The sequence below is a fragment of the Siniperca chuatsi genome, linkage group LG3, assembly GCF_020085105.1.
Source record: "Siniperca chuatsi isolate FFG_IHB_CAS linkage group LG3, ASM2008510v1, whole genome shotgun sequence".
NCBI lineage: Eukaryota > Metazoa > Chordata > Actinopteri > Centrarchiformes > Sinipercidae > Siniperca > Siniperca chuatsi.
Genome location: NC_058044.1, coordinates 4,771,325 through 4,789,962, shown reverse-complemented (window position 1 = coordinate 4,789,962; position 18,638 = coordinate 4,771,325). Strand labels below are relative to the sequence as shown.

Here is an 18,638-nt window from a genome sequence, read left to right as displayed (position 1 = left end):
TATGGTTTACTGAAATTGGCTACTTTGCCTGTGCTGCATCTACTATGTCTCCCTGTATGATTGTTGAACATCTGCACACATATCTATCTAATCTAATCCAATGTTTAGTGTTGATGTTTTAGAATAATTAAAACAAATCCTTGCAATCAAATTTCATTTTACCTGCTGTGGGAACATATTGACATGATGCCACTTCATCTACATTTGACTATTAAAGAGCTGTAGGTCTCTCTAAGCTGGTCTATAGTAGTCCAGTATTGTATTCACTGTCTACTGTTCCCTGTGCTGCTGTCTCTAGAGACTGTCACCAAAGAGCCAAAGAGCCTGTTACAATTAATTCACCTCAGACCCTCATCGCCACCTTTGTTTATTTGTCCTTTCTCAGCGTTCTCGCCTTACATCCATCCCTCCATCCCCACCCTCCCTTCTCTAGGTCTCTCTCTCTCTCCCTCTTCCACTGACCAGCTGCTTTCCTCTTCTCCACCCTCTCCACTACTACCTGGCCCAGGGAGGACCAGCCCATCCCACCCCACCCCTCCTGGTCCCGCAGGTAAACCAGAGACGCCCGGGGCACACCCTGGCTAGGAAAGGCCCAGGATCACCTTACGGCCTAGCTGAAAAGGGCCCTTTCTAAAACAGCGAGTACATCACAGCCCCACTTTGAACAAAGGGCCAGGGGAGTCGAGGGACCAGACCCCCTTTCACGGCTTTGTCTGTCCGCCTGCTCTGAGCTCTGAATCAGACAGGGACTTGGACTGCACTCAAGAACTGGGATTGAAGAAACATGACATATACACAAGTGAGGAAGTCATAAGATCAAGGGATATAGTTGATTTTAGTGCATTTTACTGTCTAATAAGCCAAACTAAATATAATTGGGCTTCCAAACTATTTATGATGTCACAAATCATGCTCATAGGCCCACCCCTTAAAATCAGATTTTCTATGAGCACAGAGAAACTTTCCACTTTCAGCAGATGAATGTGAAAACAGCCTCGTAGTGTCAATCTCTGCACATACATCATTCTGCACAGCGAAGCCAAAACATCCATCTGTAGTAACAAGACGCATATTTCTGAGTGGAGGGGGACTTTATGTGTGAAGCACATCATTTGTAAAATACAGGGGTTCCTATTTCTAAGTGTTATTACTGTCTTCGTTTTACGTGCTAGAAATCATTTTGTAAAAGTATCGGTGCATTTAAGGAGACATGGAGCACTAATCCTGGGTCCCACTGACAACCTAAACCTCACAGAGGAAACCACTTAACTCCACCGGCAGGTAAAGTGACCTGTGTGTGTGTGTGTGTGTGTGTGTGTGTGTGTGTGTGTGTGTGTGTGTGTGTGTGTGTGTGTGTGTGTGGCTCAGTCAGAGCAAAGCTTAAGTAGCTGAAAATCCCCCTCTTAACCTTCAATCTCCCACTGAACTGCTGCTGAAATTCAATTCGCAGAGCTGGTGCAGAATGACAGAACACATCAGAGACGACAGGAGACATCATATAACTCGCATAACATTCATAAGTAACAACTCAAATTTTGTAAATTCTCAGCTTGGTGAGACAAGCAAGAGCAGTTAAAAAAATGAAGCACTTTTATTTGGCAGGTGGTTACATATTTAAAATTCAAATTTAAGAGGTCTTTCCACAATTTTGTATCGCACGTCAAAAAAGCTGGGGGACTTGCAACTGATTTTTTAAAAATGTATGCCTCAGAGGCCAAGATATGCTGACTTGTATGCCCTGTTAAGGTGCCGTGCTCCAAAAGCCTGATCCTACACCTTCCCATAGAGGGTGGAGTGTTCCTTTAATCAGTGAAGCTTTAACGGGAAACCCACCCTAAAAAATGATTCACGTTGTAATATCCCATTAATCTTAGGAAGTAAAATTTTAATTGGAAAACACTGACAGCTGTATTCCTCACCTGGAAAATCATCAATACGTGATGGTTTCATCAGGTGAAACCTTTTATTATTAGTCCACTGTCACTAAATTAGTGGTCATGGTGTTTCTGTTTGAGATATTCCAGATGTCCAATTACAGCATTTACGTGGGAATTGTGGTTCAGAATAATACAAATGTATAATAAATGGATATGACTGAATGTGGCCCATAAGTGGTTAAGAAAACTAATGCATACACTAATTTGAAAAAACACTGTGGAGGTTTTCCTGTATTCTTTATAGCAGTGACAAGTGAGAAGTAATTTGTGCTATAGGAACTGGTCAGCAGAGGGCGCTATAAACTCTTGCATGCTCTCAGACTGTGCACAACTATGCATTCTCACAATATCACCCTGTGGAGGTGATAGAACAACTTTAGGGCTTTCAGCTTTCTATAAACAGTTGGCTTAGTCTTTGATTTGCAAACAACTTTTCTTCACACAAGCGTATAATATGCAACAATAAGAATACTGTGTGTGAAAACAGAACTTATTGATGGATTTAATATATACATCATGAACAGTTTATTGTCCCTACTGCAAACCAAACTGTAGGACTGTTGCATTTATGCTGCTGTAAAGGTTGCTCTCAGCAGTAGCATACTAAAATGAAAGTGATCGGGCTGAAGTCAAGAGTTGCATCAAAAATCTGCATCTGATGCTGCAGGAAAACAGTCTCATTTAAATTCATTTTATAGCTTCAACAAATTAAGTATGACTTTGTTGTACCGTGTAGTGATAAACAATATCTCTGATTTGCATGAGCAGCCCTCCGTGCAGGGGAAGTCAATTCATTCTTGTCGATGCTGGCAAGTGGCCTTGTTTTTCATTCCCAAATGCTCGGAGGAAATGCAGCATGTTGCCACTGTGGGTCCATGTGACCACATTCACATCCACAGCATCCAGCTCTGAGACACTGAACAATATTTAATGATTTAACATGTGAGTGCATATCCGTTATTTTCTCTTTAAGGTAAACTTTTTATTTCACACTTGAGGCTTCATATTTTAGTCCAACCTTCTCTGTGCAAAAGTGACTTCACAGGATAAAATTTAGGCAATGATGCAAGGTTAAATCATCTCCATTAAGTGACAATAATACATCTTTTGTTTGTCTTAGATGCCATTTCCTCATTCACTCACATTTCAATATTACTCGTAGTTGTGTATAATGGAGCATTCACCCATCCTCCCTCTCTCACATTCTCTGAGGCCCAGACGACATTTTTAAACGGGATTAAATAAAGTCAGTGTTGCTGTCATGTTTCATTAGGATGGCGTTGGGAATCCAGTGAGAGGCTGTTGTAGCTCTTCACTTATTCTGTGTTTGCTATCAGATTACAATATTTCTGCTCCTCTTTCAGTGTGAGGATGTTATTTTTAAAGCAGTTAAACATTTGTATACAGCATGGCTTGCTTCTTCAAAATGAACCACTGTGATCAGGTACATAAGGTACAATTGTGTATTTAAGACATCTATTTAAAGACTTGTATTTGGCGTAAAGGGAAGAGTAAAATTAAAATGAAGAGACATAAGACCTTTAATATGAAAAAAAAACTCATACAACACATAAATCAGATAGTGTATCAACATATACCTTAATTTGTAGGAGCAAAGTAACACAAACATCTTACAATATAATGCACTTTTTTTTTAAAACACCACAAACTAAGTCCTCAAGGTGACCAAGTTGAACTGAAAAATTAAAAAGAAAGGGAAGAAGAAAATAATTAGGAATTAAAAAATTTAATTAAATTGAGACCCGTGGAAGAGTTTTTTGGTATGTGTGTTCTCCTTTAATATTATCATAACAGATTTTAAAGTTTTAAAAATGTTACCAATTTTAAAAAGTCCTTACAAAGTGCTTTGCACTCAGATCACATGAAGCTGTATAGGCCTAATGAGACATATTGAAAAACTGGACAAATAAAACCAAAACTATCTGGGAGAAAATGTGTTCTTTGTAATTTGGGCGAACTGATCCTTTAAAGCCTTCACATGCCTGCAAGAAAAAATGAGGGCAGAAATTTGCATATACAACGATGGGCCATGGGCTGGAAGACACTGCGGAAGGGCTATTCCTGTAACCTGATCCTGACCCCGCCCCTTCACAACAACACACCGGTGGAGGCAGCGGAAGCTTCTTCTTCATCAACAGGCGGATCAGAGGCGATCCCACCGCAGAGATGGCCCAGGCGAACATCTCGGTGACGGAGAGTCAGTTCAGGTGTCCCGTCTGCCTGGACATCCTGAAGGACCCTGTGTCCACCCCCTGTGGACACACCTACTGCATGTCGTGTATCAACAACTACTGGGACCAGGCGGATTCGGGCCAGTACAGCTGCCCCCAGTGCCGGGAGACGTTCAGCCCTCGGCCGGTGCTGCGGAGGAACACGGTGCTCGCCGAGGTCGTCGACAAACTCAAGCTGAGCGAGATGGTCACGGCGCCGGAGCTTTACCTGGGGGGAGTCGGTGAAGTGCCGTGCGACTTCTGCCCGGCGGAGAGCAAGCTGAGGGCGCTCAAGTCGTGCCTGGTTTGCCTGGCGTCCTTCTGCGAGCTCCACGTCCTGCCGCACCGGGAGGTTGGCACGCTGCGGCGGCACAAGCTGGTGTCCGCGGTGGAGTGTTTGGCGGAGCGGCTGTGCGCCCAGCACCGCCTGGGTCTGGAGCCCGCGGGGAGCGGCTCCGAGGTGGAGTGGAGCGGGGACTGCCCGCTGTGCGAGGCGGACCAGGAGGAAGTGCACAATGTGGACGCCCAGAGAGCCAGGAGACAGGTTTCATAATATATTACAGATTTGGGACTCCCAGAAACTACGTTTATAACCTACTATTGGTTCCCGAAGTCTCTCTAGTAGAGGAAGGCTCCAAAATCTGACCCTGAGTTCTTTTAAATTATTTGTAAACAATTGTTTTAATGTCACAGATACATTTCATTTCGAGCAAACGCTCCCAAACTCTTTGCATTTGAAAAACCTCCAAGAGTTTCCCTAAGTCTCAAATGGCAAAATCTCTGAGCCTAACATGTAGGGCTCTTAGAGGAGAGGTTGTCAAATGTTTTCTCTGTGGTTTCCATAAAGATATGTATAACAACAAACCCTGCTCTCAACCTGCTGCCCTGTATTACTTACATTGTGTATTACTTCCCAAAATAACTTCCTTCAAGAAACTGACATGGCCAATAAATTAATTTGATCTAATCTAGTAAATTAATGTTTATCTGCTATCATGTCAAACCAAATTTCTGTCATGATCTGACAACCAGAAATTCTAAAGGTTTATAGGTGTAAGAAGAGGGGCGTTGATTGATAAATATAACTGACTCATATTCAGCTTTTTCTTCATATGTTTTGAACCAGACAAAGTAAAGTACATCGTGCTGAACTTGTGTCAGATTTGTTTTGATTCCCAAAAATTCTCTCCAGCTAATGAGCTGCTTCTGAGTCAATTTGACTTTTGTTTAAAAGCCCTATAGTTCACATGTAGCTACTGGGCAGTGTGTGTCTAAAGGGTCCAAACAACAAAAAAGAAATAAAGTAAACTTTGCCATTATCATTTGGATTGAAGAAAACTGGAGGGGGATTAATTGCAGCCTGACAGGCCGGTGCCAGAACACAGGAGAGACCTTGATGTCTCATAGGTGGCGAATAAATCTTCAGTGTATTGCACTGTCAGGCCACTTACAGCAGAAGTAGGCTGAGGTGATTTCACAAAAAAGGTTAAATCATATAAAATTGTGTCTCGTAGCCTTTTCAGGCTGATGTGTCAAATCAAGATTTAATCAAACAGCAGCAAAAGTAAAAAAAAATTAGAGTCAATTAAAAAAAATAATCAAAACGGTTCAGACACTTTTTACCATGTTTAATCTATAATCATGAAGTTAATGTTCTAGATGGTGCGTACAGTATTTTTTAATAATTATGTTATTTCTTAGCAGAAAATGGTGATTTTGGTAGTCACTATAGGTGACTAACAAAATCACCACAGCTTTCACCAAATGGACAAGCATTAACTCAAGAGATTGTAGTGAAAATGTTCCTCCCAAATACCCTGAATGGCTACCTCTGTCCAATAATTGTCTGTGTGTCTGTCAGCTCCAGCTCCAGGAGTCTCAGAGGATGGTTCAGGGGAGGACACGGAGTGGAGAGAGAGAGTTGGAGGAGTTTCAACAAAACTTGGAGTCCCTCAAGGTGACACACACACACACACACACAGAGAGAGAGACAGGGTGATCACTCTTCTTCTTTGGTAATCTAGTTTTTACCTAATGGCATACAGGAAGACATCATAGGTCTGAAAGCTTCCAAGAACTAATTATTTATGTAAAGGTGTGAATCCCAAGTGTTAACACCACTGTTTAGGCCTGTGATATCAGCTTAATTGATTTTACTGAGAAATCAGCTGGTGCACGTAGAATATTCCTGGAACATGCTAACTGTTGTAATCAACACCTCCGAAAGACAGCATGGAACAGTGAAAACATGCCTCTGTCATTGATTGGAGTGACTTTATTCTTATATAGTTTGTGTAATATACTGTATAGTCTGTGTATGCCATGTAATAGCGATTGTTTGGTCTCCGCAGCAAATTAAACTTGATTAATGATAATGATAATAATGTTTATTTGTATCGCCCCTTCCATACATACAATGTAGCTCAAAGTGCTTTACATCAAATTGTATATAAGAACATATAGACAAACGAAAGGCCAATGCATGAATGAATTGTTTTACATCAGAAAGGGCAACATATGGTGTGACTTTTGCAATATTTCTGAGGTGAAAAAAGGCAGTCTTACTAAGGAGATCAATATGCATACTAATGTTCAAATCATTGTCTATGAGGACACTCATAGACACACTGAGCCTGCTTTGCCAGAGTCCACTTAGAATGTTGCGTCTTTTAGAATCAGCACCAGTAACTCCTCATTTAATTTCAAATAGTTGTTACACATCCAGTCTGTAATCTCTTTAAGGCATTCTGTTAAACGAGTTACACTTGGATGCAATATTGGCGTTTTGCATTTAGCGTCCCTGCTCTGGTGCATTAAATCAAGCGCTCCTGATCCACAGGAGCCTTACTGTCTGACCAATTTGTTCATTTTTAACCATTCTCTTCTTCCCTAACATGGTTCTTTATATTTATTTTTAGCAAATCACAGTATTCTCTTGTGAAAGATATTGATTGATTTGTGCATTTAAATCATATTAAATCAAATTACAGTTATGTAATAGGTTGATTAAGAACCATATGAGACTGACGACAGTTTTCTCTCCAAGTACAATACAAGTATTTTGCTCTCATGATTGTGATTTCAACATTGAGCAAAGTAATTCATGCCAGTTATGCAGCCCTAATATGATGCAGTACGATAGCAGTGTATAATGGTATGCGCTATGTAAAGCACATGAGATTACATAGAAGGGTTGCATAATTAATCAAGACTTGACTTGACATTTACCCAACTGTCCAGGCACAACACACACAGCCTCCCCTCTAACATCAGGCTCACACACTCGCCTCTCTCTCATCTCTCACTCACACACACACACAGTCACTCCGCCTCACAGGAGCTGTTGTATCAGTTTCCACTGCAAAGCTAATTTAAGTTCCAATTTTTATGCCACTCCCTCAGTCTTCCAGGAAAGCCTTTTCTTCTCCCTCCCCTTAGCATTGTCTCCATTCATCCAGCGTGTGGCTGCTCTAGCTTCTTGGAAAACCACTGTATTGGCTCACTAAGACTGAAATTGGCCTTTTTATTAGATGTTGGATATCAGTTTGTCATCTTGTCCACTGCTTGGATGGCGCAGGTTCATTCCTGACCACAGCTACCTGAAATTACTGAACTGAGGCTTTGTTGCTTTTTTGTTTAGTTTGTTTCTGTAGAGAGTTTGGCAGATGAGGTTGCCATTAAAGATTCACAGTTTCAGTGACAGTTTCCTAGATGTTTGAATTCTCTGCTTCATGGTGTCTTTAAGTATTTACTTTGTTCTACTCTAACTACTCTTGTGTGTGTGTGTATGTGTGTGTGTGTGTGTGTGTTTCAGGTGTCAGCGTCGGCTGTTTTGGAGGACAGCGAAGCTCTGTTTGCAGACATGGCACTCCGCCTGGAGAAAACCAAGGCAGAGGTGAGGAGCAGCAACTAGACATATTAGCTATAATGTTACCAATAGTTATAACAGTTGGAGTGATAGTAATAATAGCAAAGATTCTCTCAGAAACCAGTAGGAACAGCAGTAGTCAGAAGAGCAGCTAAAGTAGCCTTAGAAGCAGAAGTTAAAATAGTTCCATTAATTGTAGTCCTGCTTTTAGACAAAGTATAAATCGTAGCAGTAGCTTGTAAAAGTAGCACAAGTAATACACTTCAACAGATCTGAGGAGGTTAATGGGAGCTGTAGTTGTTGAGAAGAAGAGGTGTTCCACAGCTAATCATCTCAAAGAGTAAAGGCATTACTTAATAAACGCAGTGGTACGAGGTCAGCAGGCCAGACCGGCAATACTGGCAATAATGAGCAACCGACATCTAAATCCACATACAGTGACAGAAAGTGGCATCTGTGTGTGAGTTGATGATGACGGTGTTGCAGCAAGATTAATGTGATCTTTCCTTGTAGTTACCACAACTTTAAGTATATGACCCACATTTCTGTCCTTGGGAGGACTCCAAAGTGGCATTTTAACCATAGTATACTAAAACTTTGCTTTAAAAGGATCAGTACACCCCTAAATGAAAATCCGGTCATTATCTTCCCTGAAGTTTGTAGAACCATCAGATACACAGCTATGTGTAGCGCTAAACAGTTCTTTTTACAGTCTTATGCATTATTTCTGTAGGTCAGAATGGTTTGATTCTGACTTGGACACGCTACACTCATGGTACTGACTTTGGATCATCAACATCTACTTGTGTGCCGTAGGTTCGAGCCAGGCTGGAGGCGAAGGAGCGAGCGGTGGTTGGGAGGGCCGAACGAGACATGGAGATGCTGGAGAAAGACCTGGAGGAGCTGAGGAGGAGAGACGAGGAGATCAGTCGGCTTCTGCAAACTGAGGACAACGCCCATTTCATACAGGTGAGGTGGAGAACGAGGGAGGATATTATGGGGGATGCAATGGGAAACAATAGAGAGTATCAACCCAGGGGCGCGAAAGAGATTTTGAGATGGTGGACAGGAAGCAGACATAAGGTAAATCTGATTATTTATACATATATATCAGAAAACAAAATTCCAAAGAAATTGGCGTTGTTTGTAGTCAATCTGCAGACACACATTTCACTCTTATTCGCTACCATCCAATAAATCCACAGTGAACTTCGTATAATATCAGTTCTAAAGTCAAATCAAACAAAGTTCATTTCATTAATTCAAGTTCTAAAGTAAGCTAATTTGTTGGTGAGGTCAGTGTTTTGGGAGGTTAGTGGACAGACATGAACTTGGTTTCGACTCCATCTGAAGAATTACTGGTCTAAAAGAGCTGATTATGGAGGGGAAATTGATAAATTAACAGCTACTTTTAACAGTTACTTTTCAAATTAAGATTTAACACAAAAAAAAAACATATATATGCTTATTAAATACAATCCATTGTTAAATATTAAACCTGTGGCTCCCAACCTTTGTGGCTTGTGATCCCTTACAAAAAACAGTGTCTAGTTGGGAGCCCTTGTCATGTTTCAAATGTCACAGAGTTGTTAACAGTTCCATCAAAGAGACATTTACCCTCTTTTCTCTAAACGTCTCAGATGGTTTCATTATCAAATTATCCAATATTTCAAGATTAGAGAAAAGTAAAAAAAAAAAAATCAATCACAACATTGTTTTTTCCTACCCATTCCCATGAATCATCTCACGACCCCTCAGACTTATCTTGTGACCCTTTGGAGGGGCCCGACCCCTAGGTTGGGAACAACTGGACTAAACTACCTGACTGTATTATAAAGTAGTCAAAAATAGCTTCACCTCAACCAGCTACTGTAAAATGCTACTTATGCATTGATGCATCAGTATTAACAATCTAATAATATACATATATAATATATAATACAGATATAATGGTATATCGGTCACAAATCGGCAAAATTAGGACTTGATACTTTAAGAACTTCAGATGATAATACTTCTGTACTTTTACTTGAGTAGGATTTTGAATGCAGGACTCGTAATGGAGTATTTGTACATTGGTATTGAACTTTTACATCTGAGCACTTCTTCCACCACTGCACATTAGCAATTCTTGCATTTGATATTCACCCATTACATCAAATGCATCCTGGAGGCCACAAGAACTCTCCAGAGTGCGTACTAAGAAATGCCTAGAGAGATTAGTTTGTAGATGAATGATGGAGGAGAAAGAATGGATGGGAGGAGAGAATGAGTCAGCAGTGACCAGTGGAAAAAGACAGCACCTGCTTAAGTGCTAATTGAGTTGTACAAGGAATTAAGGAGGTGGGGGGGGGGCTGTAGATGCTGTGCCAGGCAGTATTTTCCACTCTCTCTCTTTATCGGCCCAGGCGGCTCCTCTGCTGTGCGTCCCTCTCACCACCAGTCGGCACGCCAGAGCCCTCAAGCTGCCCACAGAGGCTTTCAGCGGCGCCAGGAGAGTGCTGTGCCACCTCCGCACCCGCATGGAGGAGGTCTGCAGGGAGGAGGTGGACAAGATCAGCCGCGCAGGTACAGCCGATGACCTACAGCCAGGAAGACGGTCAATAAGGATGATGTGCTGTACTGAATACTAATAAATATACTAAATACTCAAACGAGCAGACACTCGCTCCTAGTGCAAATGTAAAGTTTGAGTATTTTAAATATTACAAAGGTTTAGCATAAAGTAGATTTGAGTATACAAACGGCCAAATGTGCGCTCAGTTTCATAATATGATTACGTTTCTCTTCCAGTTAATGAGAACTACGTGTCTGGTGGAGAGTGTGTAAAAGGTAAGCATAAGAAACATGATACACAAACGCACACACACACACACACACACACACACACACACACACTCTCTGTGTCAGTGTCAGGTCTGAGGTGACCCATTTTTACCAGGCTGCAGGTTTTGACATGACATTTAACACTGCAAGAGAGAGTGGACATGTTAATTATTCATGCTGAAGAGGACAGAGCGATGTCTGATACAACACACGCTGGCTCGTATCCAGTGCTGCTCTGTTCTAATCAGTTTAGTTTAATTGGAATCAATCAATCAAGTCAGTCCAACTATGTAAGTATTTCACTGACAGCCACAGAAGCTGCGCTGGACCTAGCTATTTGCAATACAAGGTTATATGACTGAACGAGGCTAGAAACAGTGAGATAGCTGAAAACTTTTCACTTTGGCCGTATTATATTAAGGCAGACAGCAACATCTATTTCCAAAAGCTTTGATGTGGTTATGACTGTCATAACTTGGCAGAAAATAGTTCTCAATGAAAACTCTTCACAGTTTCCACTCTGTGGATTTTCCTGACTAACTGGGACAAAACTGTTTTGTTGTTTCGTTTTGTTATTATTGGTATTGAAGAGTGTTTAAAAAAATATATCAAATACCATTCATATCCCTTGTATTGGGGAGGTGGCAGAAATCTCAGTGCGGAGAACTCCAAACCGCAGCATATACAACCAGCACTATCAGCAGGGCAACATACCACTGGGGGTAAGTGGAAAAATGTGGGGATTTTTGGTCATTTTTGGTGAACTGACCAGCTGATTTTGGCTTTATTAGCTTGCTAACTAATCTATGTTAGCTTAGTTTAATGCTAAGCTAAGCTAACTGTTCCCTGGCCCCAGCTTCATATTGAACAGACCGCTATTAGAGTGGTATAGAGTGGGAAGTTGGGAAGTTGGAAGAGTTATTTTGGGCGCCCCTGGTTCCGAAAGTAAAAGTCCCATTTGTTTTTCCCATAGACAATATTACGTGACTCACAGTTGCAGCACTTTTACAGCAAGGATGGACATGAAACTCAACTAAACTAAACTAAATCATCAGTACAAAACATTAAGGACTCTGTTAGAAAATATCTGCTTCTTCCATAAAAACAATCAAAGCTTTTGTACATAGTACATGTACTGTAGTATTCAGACCTTGCACCGTGCCCAACTGACCGACAAAACATGATTTTTTTCAGAAATGAAGTTGAAATAATTCAGAATGGTGGCCATAACATAAACCTATAGTATCGTTACATCATCCAGGAGAGTTCCATGTCTCTGTGTTAGGTAACATTGAGGATATCGATTTAATAAAAATTTGAAATGGGAATACAGAATGTGGAAAAACACTTCCAGAACCAGCGGCCCTAACTAATACCTAACTCTGTTGATCTTATCGTCTAACTCTCAGCAAGACAGCGAATAAGCGTATTTCCCAAAATGCTGAACTATTCCTTTAATGATAAAGCCACTATGTGTAGAAATTTAAAAATTCCATACTTTGGTTCCATCTGGTGGTAGTTTCAAGAACAGGAGATGAATGAGCTAAAAGCAACACATAAACAGCACCAATTTTTTCCACAAACAAAATCTAAAATGATTTAAAAGATGCTACTCACATAAAAGTTCTACATGTAGTGACTTTATTATTTGGTACTAATGCTACATGCACAAATGCTTGGTAAGGTTTGTTTGTTAACATGTCATTATTGAAAAATGAATCAGATCTTTTGAATTTCTGGCTCATTATTTCCCAGGCACTTCTGTCTGTGTGGGTTCTCTGACTGGAACTGTGCTTGTTCCTTCCTGTTTTGCCAATCATACATATTTTGTACGTATTTTTCTTCATTTCCGTCTCGCTCATGCTCTCTTTTCATTCTCTTTTTCTCACTTTTTATTTCACTTCTTGTCTTTTGTTTCAGTCTCCCTCTTTGCCACTCTCACTCCTATTCAATTTGTTTATTCCATTCCGTTTATTTCCATAATATGGCCAAAAGTATTAAATACCAGTTTCTCTGTGTCTTTCGCTCATGTGTTCCTTATCAGCAGTGCCGGTGTCGTTCCCTCTGTCCTCTTTGTCTCTGCACCCGGCTGATCAGAGGATGAGGGCAGTTTTCCTCAGGTGTAAGTACCATGTCTATCCTCCATCCCCTCTACTTCCAACTCTCCTTTCTTTTTCCCCCTCTTCCTCTCTGCATCACTTCTCTCTCTCTGGTGCACCCATTCAGTATGACCATCCTGCATATCATTCCCCATCTTGCTCTCTCTCTCTCTTCCTCCTCTCTTTCTTTGACCCTCTTTCCTCGTCTTTTTCCATCGTTTTCTTTCTTCTCTCCGTGCTTCTAGTTCTACAGATAATGAGAGTCCTGCTGGGAAATCTGAGAGCCCAGTCTGGATCCCCATCAATGATGGATGGCAATCATACTGTATTTATGACATCCAGGTCCGTCATTAAGACCGGTGTCCCGACAGAAACAAGCCAGCTGACAAGATGACAGCGTACCATCACCTTGTTAGGCATTAATAATTCTTTTGGTCAGAGGAGGATTTAGTCCGTATGTGTCATTTATCCCCTCTGTGCCAAAATGTCAACTGAAACACTGGGCAGCTTAACATCTGTTGGTCCGGCTGTGTCCAACTCAACTCTGAAAACTGTTGAGTGGCAGAGTAGAGAGGAGACACAGGAAAGAAATATGTTTGAGGTCAGGGATTGTAATGTCTGCAACATTATTGATTTCAGCCAAGTCTGGGTCACCCTAAGCATGAAGGACAAAAACAATTTTAAGTTCACTGATCCTGTTTCTGTCATTAGTTTTGCAGGTATGTGGTCATAAACCAAAGAATTGGACAAATATAAATTTGGACCTGATGGTGGTGCTAGATGAGACGTTAGGGCTCATCAAAGTTATCACAGTTTATCCTTAGGGGAACATGAATGTCTGTACCACGTCATGACAACCCATCCAATAGTTGTTGACACATTTCACAAAAAAACTGTCAGCCTCACGGTGGCGCTAGAGGGAAAGTCAGGGGATCACCAAAGTCAGTAGGATTCATCCTCTAGGTACCATGAAATTTCATGGCAATCCATCCAATATTTGTGGAGATATTTCTAAGTTACCATCCATAGAGCCATTCCGCTAGTGTGTTTCCAAAGTCCAAGGCTACATCTTTAAATTGCTTCTTTTGTAAACGTCTAGCTATCTAATTAACAAAAGTTTTTAAATTTTTCATAAACGTGTTTATGCCCGCACAAAAATCCCTGCATGGCTACTTTTCCAATCTGGCTGTTCTACTCCGAACTTTGGGGAACTCCCTGTCTATTAATCAACAACCCGTCAGTCTCTCTTGCAGAGTTTCACGGTCATTTTGTTTGGGGCTGTAAAAATCTCAACTCCTGCCTCTTAAACTCATCTCTTTCTTCTCGGTTTCCTTGCCTCCAGTTTCATGTCGTCTGTCCTTGGACACTGATACAGCCCACCCTACTCTGGTTCTCCTGGAGGGACCCCAGGGTGCCCACTGTGGCGAGGAGCCCCAATCCTACCCCCCTCACCCCCAGCGCTTTGATTCAGTGGCCCAGGTCCTGTGCAGGGAGGGCCAGTTTGGTGGCGCTAACTACTGGGAGGTGGAGTGGAGGGGCGGGGGATGGGTCGACATCGGTGTCACCTACCGAGGTATCGGACGCAAAGGTGGAGGAAAACCTTGCCTGCTGGGGCGCAACGAGAACTCTTGGCGGCTGAGGTGTACACACGCTGGATATGCTGCCTGGCATGACAACCGCAAGACCACGGTGGCTGCACCGCCCTGCCCCAGAATCGGCGTGTTCCTGGAACGCCAGAAAGGAGCGTTGTCCTTCTACAGCGTGTCAGACACGGTGGTGCTCCTGCACACCTTTCGTTGCCCATTCTCTCAGCCGCTGTACCCGGCCTTCCGCCTGGACCTAGACTCCACCCTGCTCATCTGCCCCCATGAGGGAGGCAATGGAAACCCAACCTAACCTTGCCCTCCTCCTCTTCCAGGACCCTTCATTTAAATACTGCAGGAAAGGGCTGTTCACTCTGCTTATGAATATAAACACTAAAAAATATTACTGAAGAGGTTGCTGGGGCAGAAGCAACAACATCAGGATGAAGCATCACAGTCAGGAATCAAACACTTTTTTTTTCCATACATGTCTTTTTGCATAGTCTCTGTAAGTGTCTCTCTTGACAAATTTTTATAATTTTACAAAACATTCAATTGTAAAACACTCTTTTGGATTGCTGTATAGCACACACTATAGTGGAAATTTTCATAATATGCATTTTTCACAGTGTACATTATGACTTGTCATAGTAGGAAAAGCACAGGTGTTACTAATAACATTAACACTGGCTCTGCTCTATTTCAAGTGTCCAAGTAAGCCATGACAGTGTGACAGTGAGCCAGCATGCAAAATACGGAAACAGCTAAATGGAATTTTCAGCCATGATTAATTGTATTATTTCAAAGGCTTTATTGTCATATGCAGAAATAAACAAGTTATCAGTGCAATGAAATTCTTAGTCCATTATGTCTCGACCTGGTGCCGTCAATTATTCTATTTAAAACATACTAGAAACTAAGTTCAATAAATAACCACCTGTGCTTTTCCTACAGTGACATGTCAAAGTGTCTATCGTGAAAAAGGCGACTACGACTACTTGAATACCCACAGCAAGAGATTTTTCTGTATCAACTTCACTGCCGTGTGACATGAGAAACCTCACGTAGTTTTCATAATGACAATGTTACCTGCAAAAGTGACCTCAGCTTCAGATTTAGACAAATTAAAGGCCATATTGTAGCAAATGGTTTTCTTTGGGTCATGTATGTCATGGGGTTTTTTTTAAAGCCGTTTTTTGAGGTAATTTTTCTTTTATGTGGGTGAGTTTTTGTGTACACCACATTGCAGGTCTTTAAAGTAGAATACCATAAATTATAGGAATAGTTTGATATTTGGGAAATATGCTTATTCCCTTTCTTCCAGAGAGTTAAGATGATAAGGATAAGATTGAAACCACTCTCAGCACCTCTAAAGCTCAGCTAATTTACCTTGTTTGTTTAGTCTGTACAGAAACCAGAAAAAAAAAAAGTGTAGTTGTACACACAGAGGTGCTGGTAGCCAGATTTTGTTACCTTTGGACAGAGCCAAGCTAGCTGGTTCCCTCTGTTTCCAGTCTCTGTGTTAAGCTAAGCTAACCAGCTGCTGGCGATGGCTTCATATTTACTGTACAAACGTGAGAGTGGTATAGATCTTTTCCTCTAACTCTTGGCAAAAAAGCGAAGCAAGGCAGAATTCCCAAAATGTCAAACTATTCATTTAAGGCATTGCAGGTCTTCATTCTCAATTTCAAATTTCTGTTAATGACATTTATTTCCCGAGTACTATCATATCTGTGTCAGTATATAACTAATATTCAGTAACAATATATGATTACATATTTTAAAGTGATGCTTGAAAAGGCACATGTACACACCATCGTTTCCATGGTTGTCTCCACTATGCTAATGCTGTGTCAGGCACGCCACACAAACCACCACAACCTGGCAATAATTTGGCGACCTATGGTGAATGATTTAAAATACACTTATTGTCACTGCAAGATTGGTTAATTATGTTTATCAGACATGTACTTTGCATGCTTCCAAATCCAATCCTATTAGTATCTCAAATACAATCATATCTAATCCAGTACAATCTTATTATTACCTCATATCAATTCAGTCACAAGAGAACGTCAGATGGGTGTGAAATAAGAGAAAACATCAGAACAAGATCTTCAACTGCTTCCCCTGTTTCCTGTTTCCTTGTGGAAACAGTTTGACTGTAGCATTACAAGGGACAAGGACCCACTTGCAACGCAATTTCCAAGTGTGCGAGTGACCTCACCTTCCATCTGAATGGATGCCATACTGTAGCTTTCTAATGTTTTCTAGGATTATGGCGTTGTTTTTGTATGCCTCATTTAAGTTTTGTTTTTGAATGGTGTTATTCCAGAGAATTAGGATCACTTGACCGAGCACTGTGTGAGGCCTTTTAAACCAAATTATTTGTGAAATGGAAATGTCACACAAAGATAAACTATTTTAATTCCAAAGACACAACAACATTACACAGGTACATAGAATCATTTTTTCGAGGGTATGTTCAAAAATAGTCTAAAAATATAAGAGCTTCATTAAAACAATAGTAACAGAAACATATACATATTACTAACAGAAAACCTAAAAGGTATTCCATCTATGCTTTACAATACCTTGATGGTTCCAATTCAAAACAAGCAAATCTGGAAAATTATATTTTTTATAACCGTATCTTAATCTGGCAGGTCAGTCCAAAGTAAGAAACACTTTTTTTTGCCATGAAGTGCATTATTCCACAAGCTGCAGGACTGTAACATGAACTGAACTGTCCATGCTGGTTTGTACAATTTTATTTGTAGCATCTCCACCTGTATACTCACTGTGCTTCAGTTATTGTTCCTTAATGTGACTGTAAAATATGTTGTAATTATCTGAGTGTTGCTTTTTCCAAGATGAGTTCATTCCACCTTGGCTTGCAATAAACTGATCCATGGAGGCTATTTTATATTGTGAAGTGGAAACATTAGTACACATTAACAAGGATTTATCCAAGAGGAGTTGTTTACACAGGTAAATACTGCCTTTGTTATGCACTAAGTTATGGTAGTTTATATCCAGTGATTGATTGTTGATTTTTGTACGTACTGCAAACAGTTAACATTTTATCTATTGCCAAAAAAATGTATATCTTTATTTTTTCCATTAATTTTCAATCTTATGGTAATTCAACCCCTATTTAAGGAAAATGACAAAATATATTTCCTTTAGGCCTATTTCCTTGCATCCTTCTCTGAATACTTTATATGTGTTGTCCCACAGGGCTCTATTTTAAGCCCCATCTTATTCACCCTGTACATGCTCCCTGTCATTCATATTATCCACAGCCTTGTATTCCACTGACAAGCAGATAACACTCGAGGTCCCCATTGACCTCAACAGTCTTGGGGAAAGCTAGGTGACTCCCCGGCCGGGAGTCGAACCGTGGATTGCAGTTATGGGGAATGCAACATAACCATTAGTCTAAGACACACTCAGACAGGATTTTTGGGGGTGTGGGGTGAAGGTGAGTAGAATAATTAATAACAGATTTGGTAATCAATTAGTCACACCCAAATGCCAAACATTTGCTGATTTCTCAAATGTGAGGATATTCTGCTTTTTTATGCTTTATATATAGTTCCTGTGGGTTTGTACAGTGGGTAAACCAAAACAAGAATTTCAAGAAGTCACCTGGCTAAACTTGTCTTACCATTAATAATTAATTGATTAATCATTTAGTCACTAACAAATATTCCTAATATTTTTGTCCAAAAATGTAAGGTAGGTTATGCCATCAATAGCATATAGTAGAGTAGAGTAAATAGAGAGTATTTTTCGGTTTGGATTGGCAAAAATCCCTGTCAGGTGACCGACTACAGACAACTCTACTACCATAGACTGTATATCATATAAATACATACTGTATATCATATATATATATGTACAGTCTATAAACGCTACTTGTAGAGTGACATCTTACTGCACAGACACTCTTTGGCTTCAGCCTCCATCTGCCTGCATTTTGTTTGTTTTTCTTCTGTGCTGCCTGAGAGTCCCGACTGAGGGAACAAAACTCCCATGTTTTCCCTCCGACGTGTTGTCACGTGACCCCATTGGACATAAACAGATGTCAT

The 18,638-nt window shown here is 40.7% G+C and overlaps 1 protein-coding gene across 4 annotated transcripts; it reads left to right on the top strand.

Moving 5' to 3' along the window:
* The first annotated feature begins 3,463 nt into the window (after positions 1-3,463).
* On the top strand, positions 3,464-17,465 carry LOC122873443 (E3 ubiquitin/ISG15 ligase TRIM25-like). 4 transcript variants are annotated; one of them, XM_044190139.1, is made up of 9 exons: positions 3,464-4,712; positions 6,030-6,125; positions 7,983-8,063; positions 8,853-9,005; positions 10,445-10,604; positions 10,830-10,868; positions 11,504-11,584; positions 12,910-12,984; positions 14,304-17,465. In XM_044190139.1, exons 1-9 carry the CDS (start codon positions 4,125-4,127, stop codon positions 14,855-14,857), a joined length of 1,827 nt encoding a protein of 608 aa, XP_044046074.1. In that variant the 5' UTR covers positions 3,464-4,124; the 3' UTR covers positions 14,858-17,465. The 4 variants fall into 4 exon arrangements, with proteins under 4 accessions (XP_044046074.1, XP_044046073.1, XP_044046076.1 ...); XM_044190138.1 differs by having other exon boundaries at positions 3,465-4,712; positions 12,907-12,984; XM_044190141.1 differs by lacking the exon at positions 11,504-11,584 and having other exon boundaries at positions 3,465-4,712.
* Positions 17,466-18,638: the final 1,173 nt, after the last annotated feature.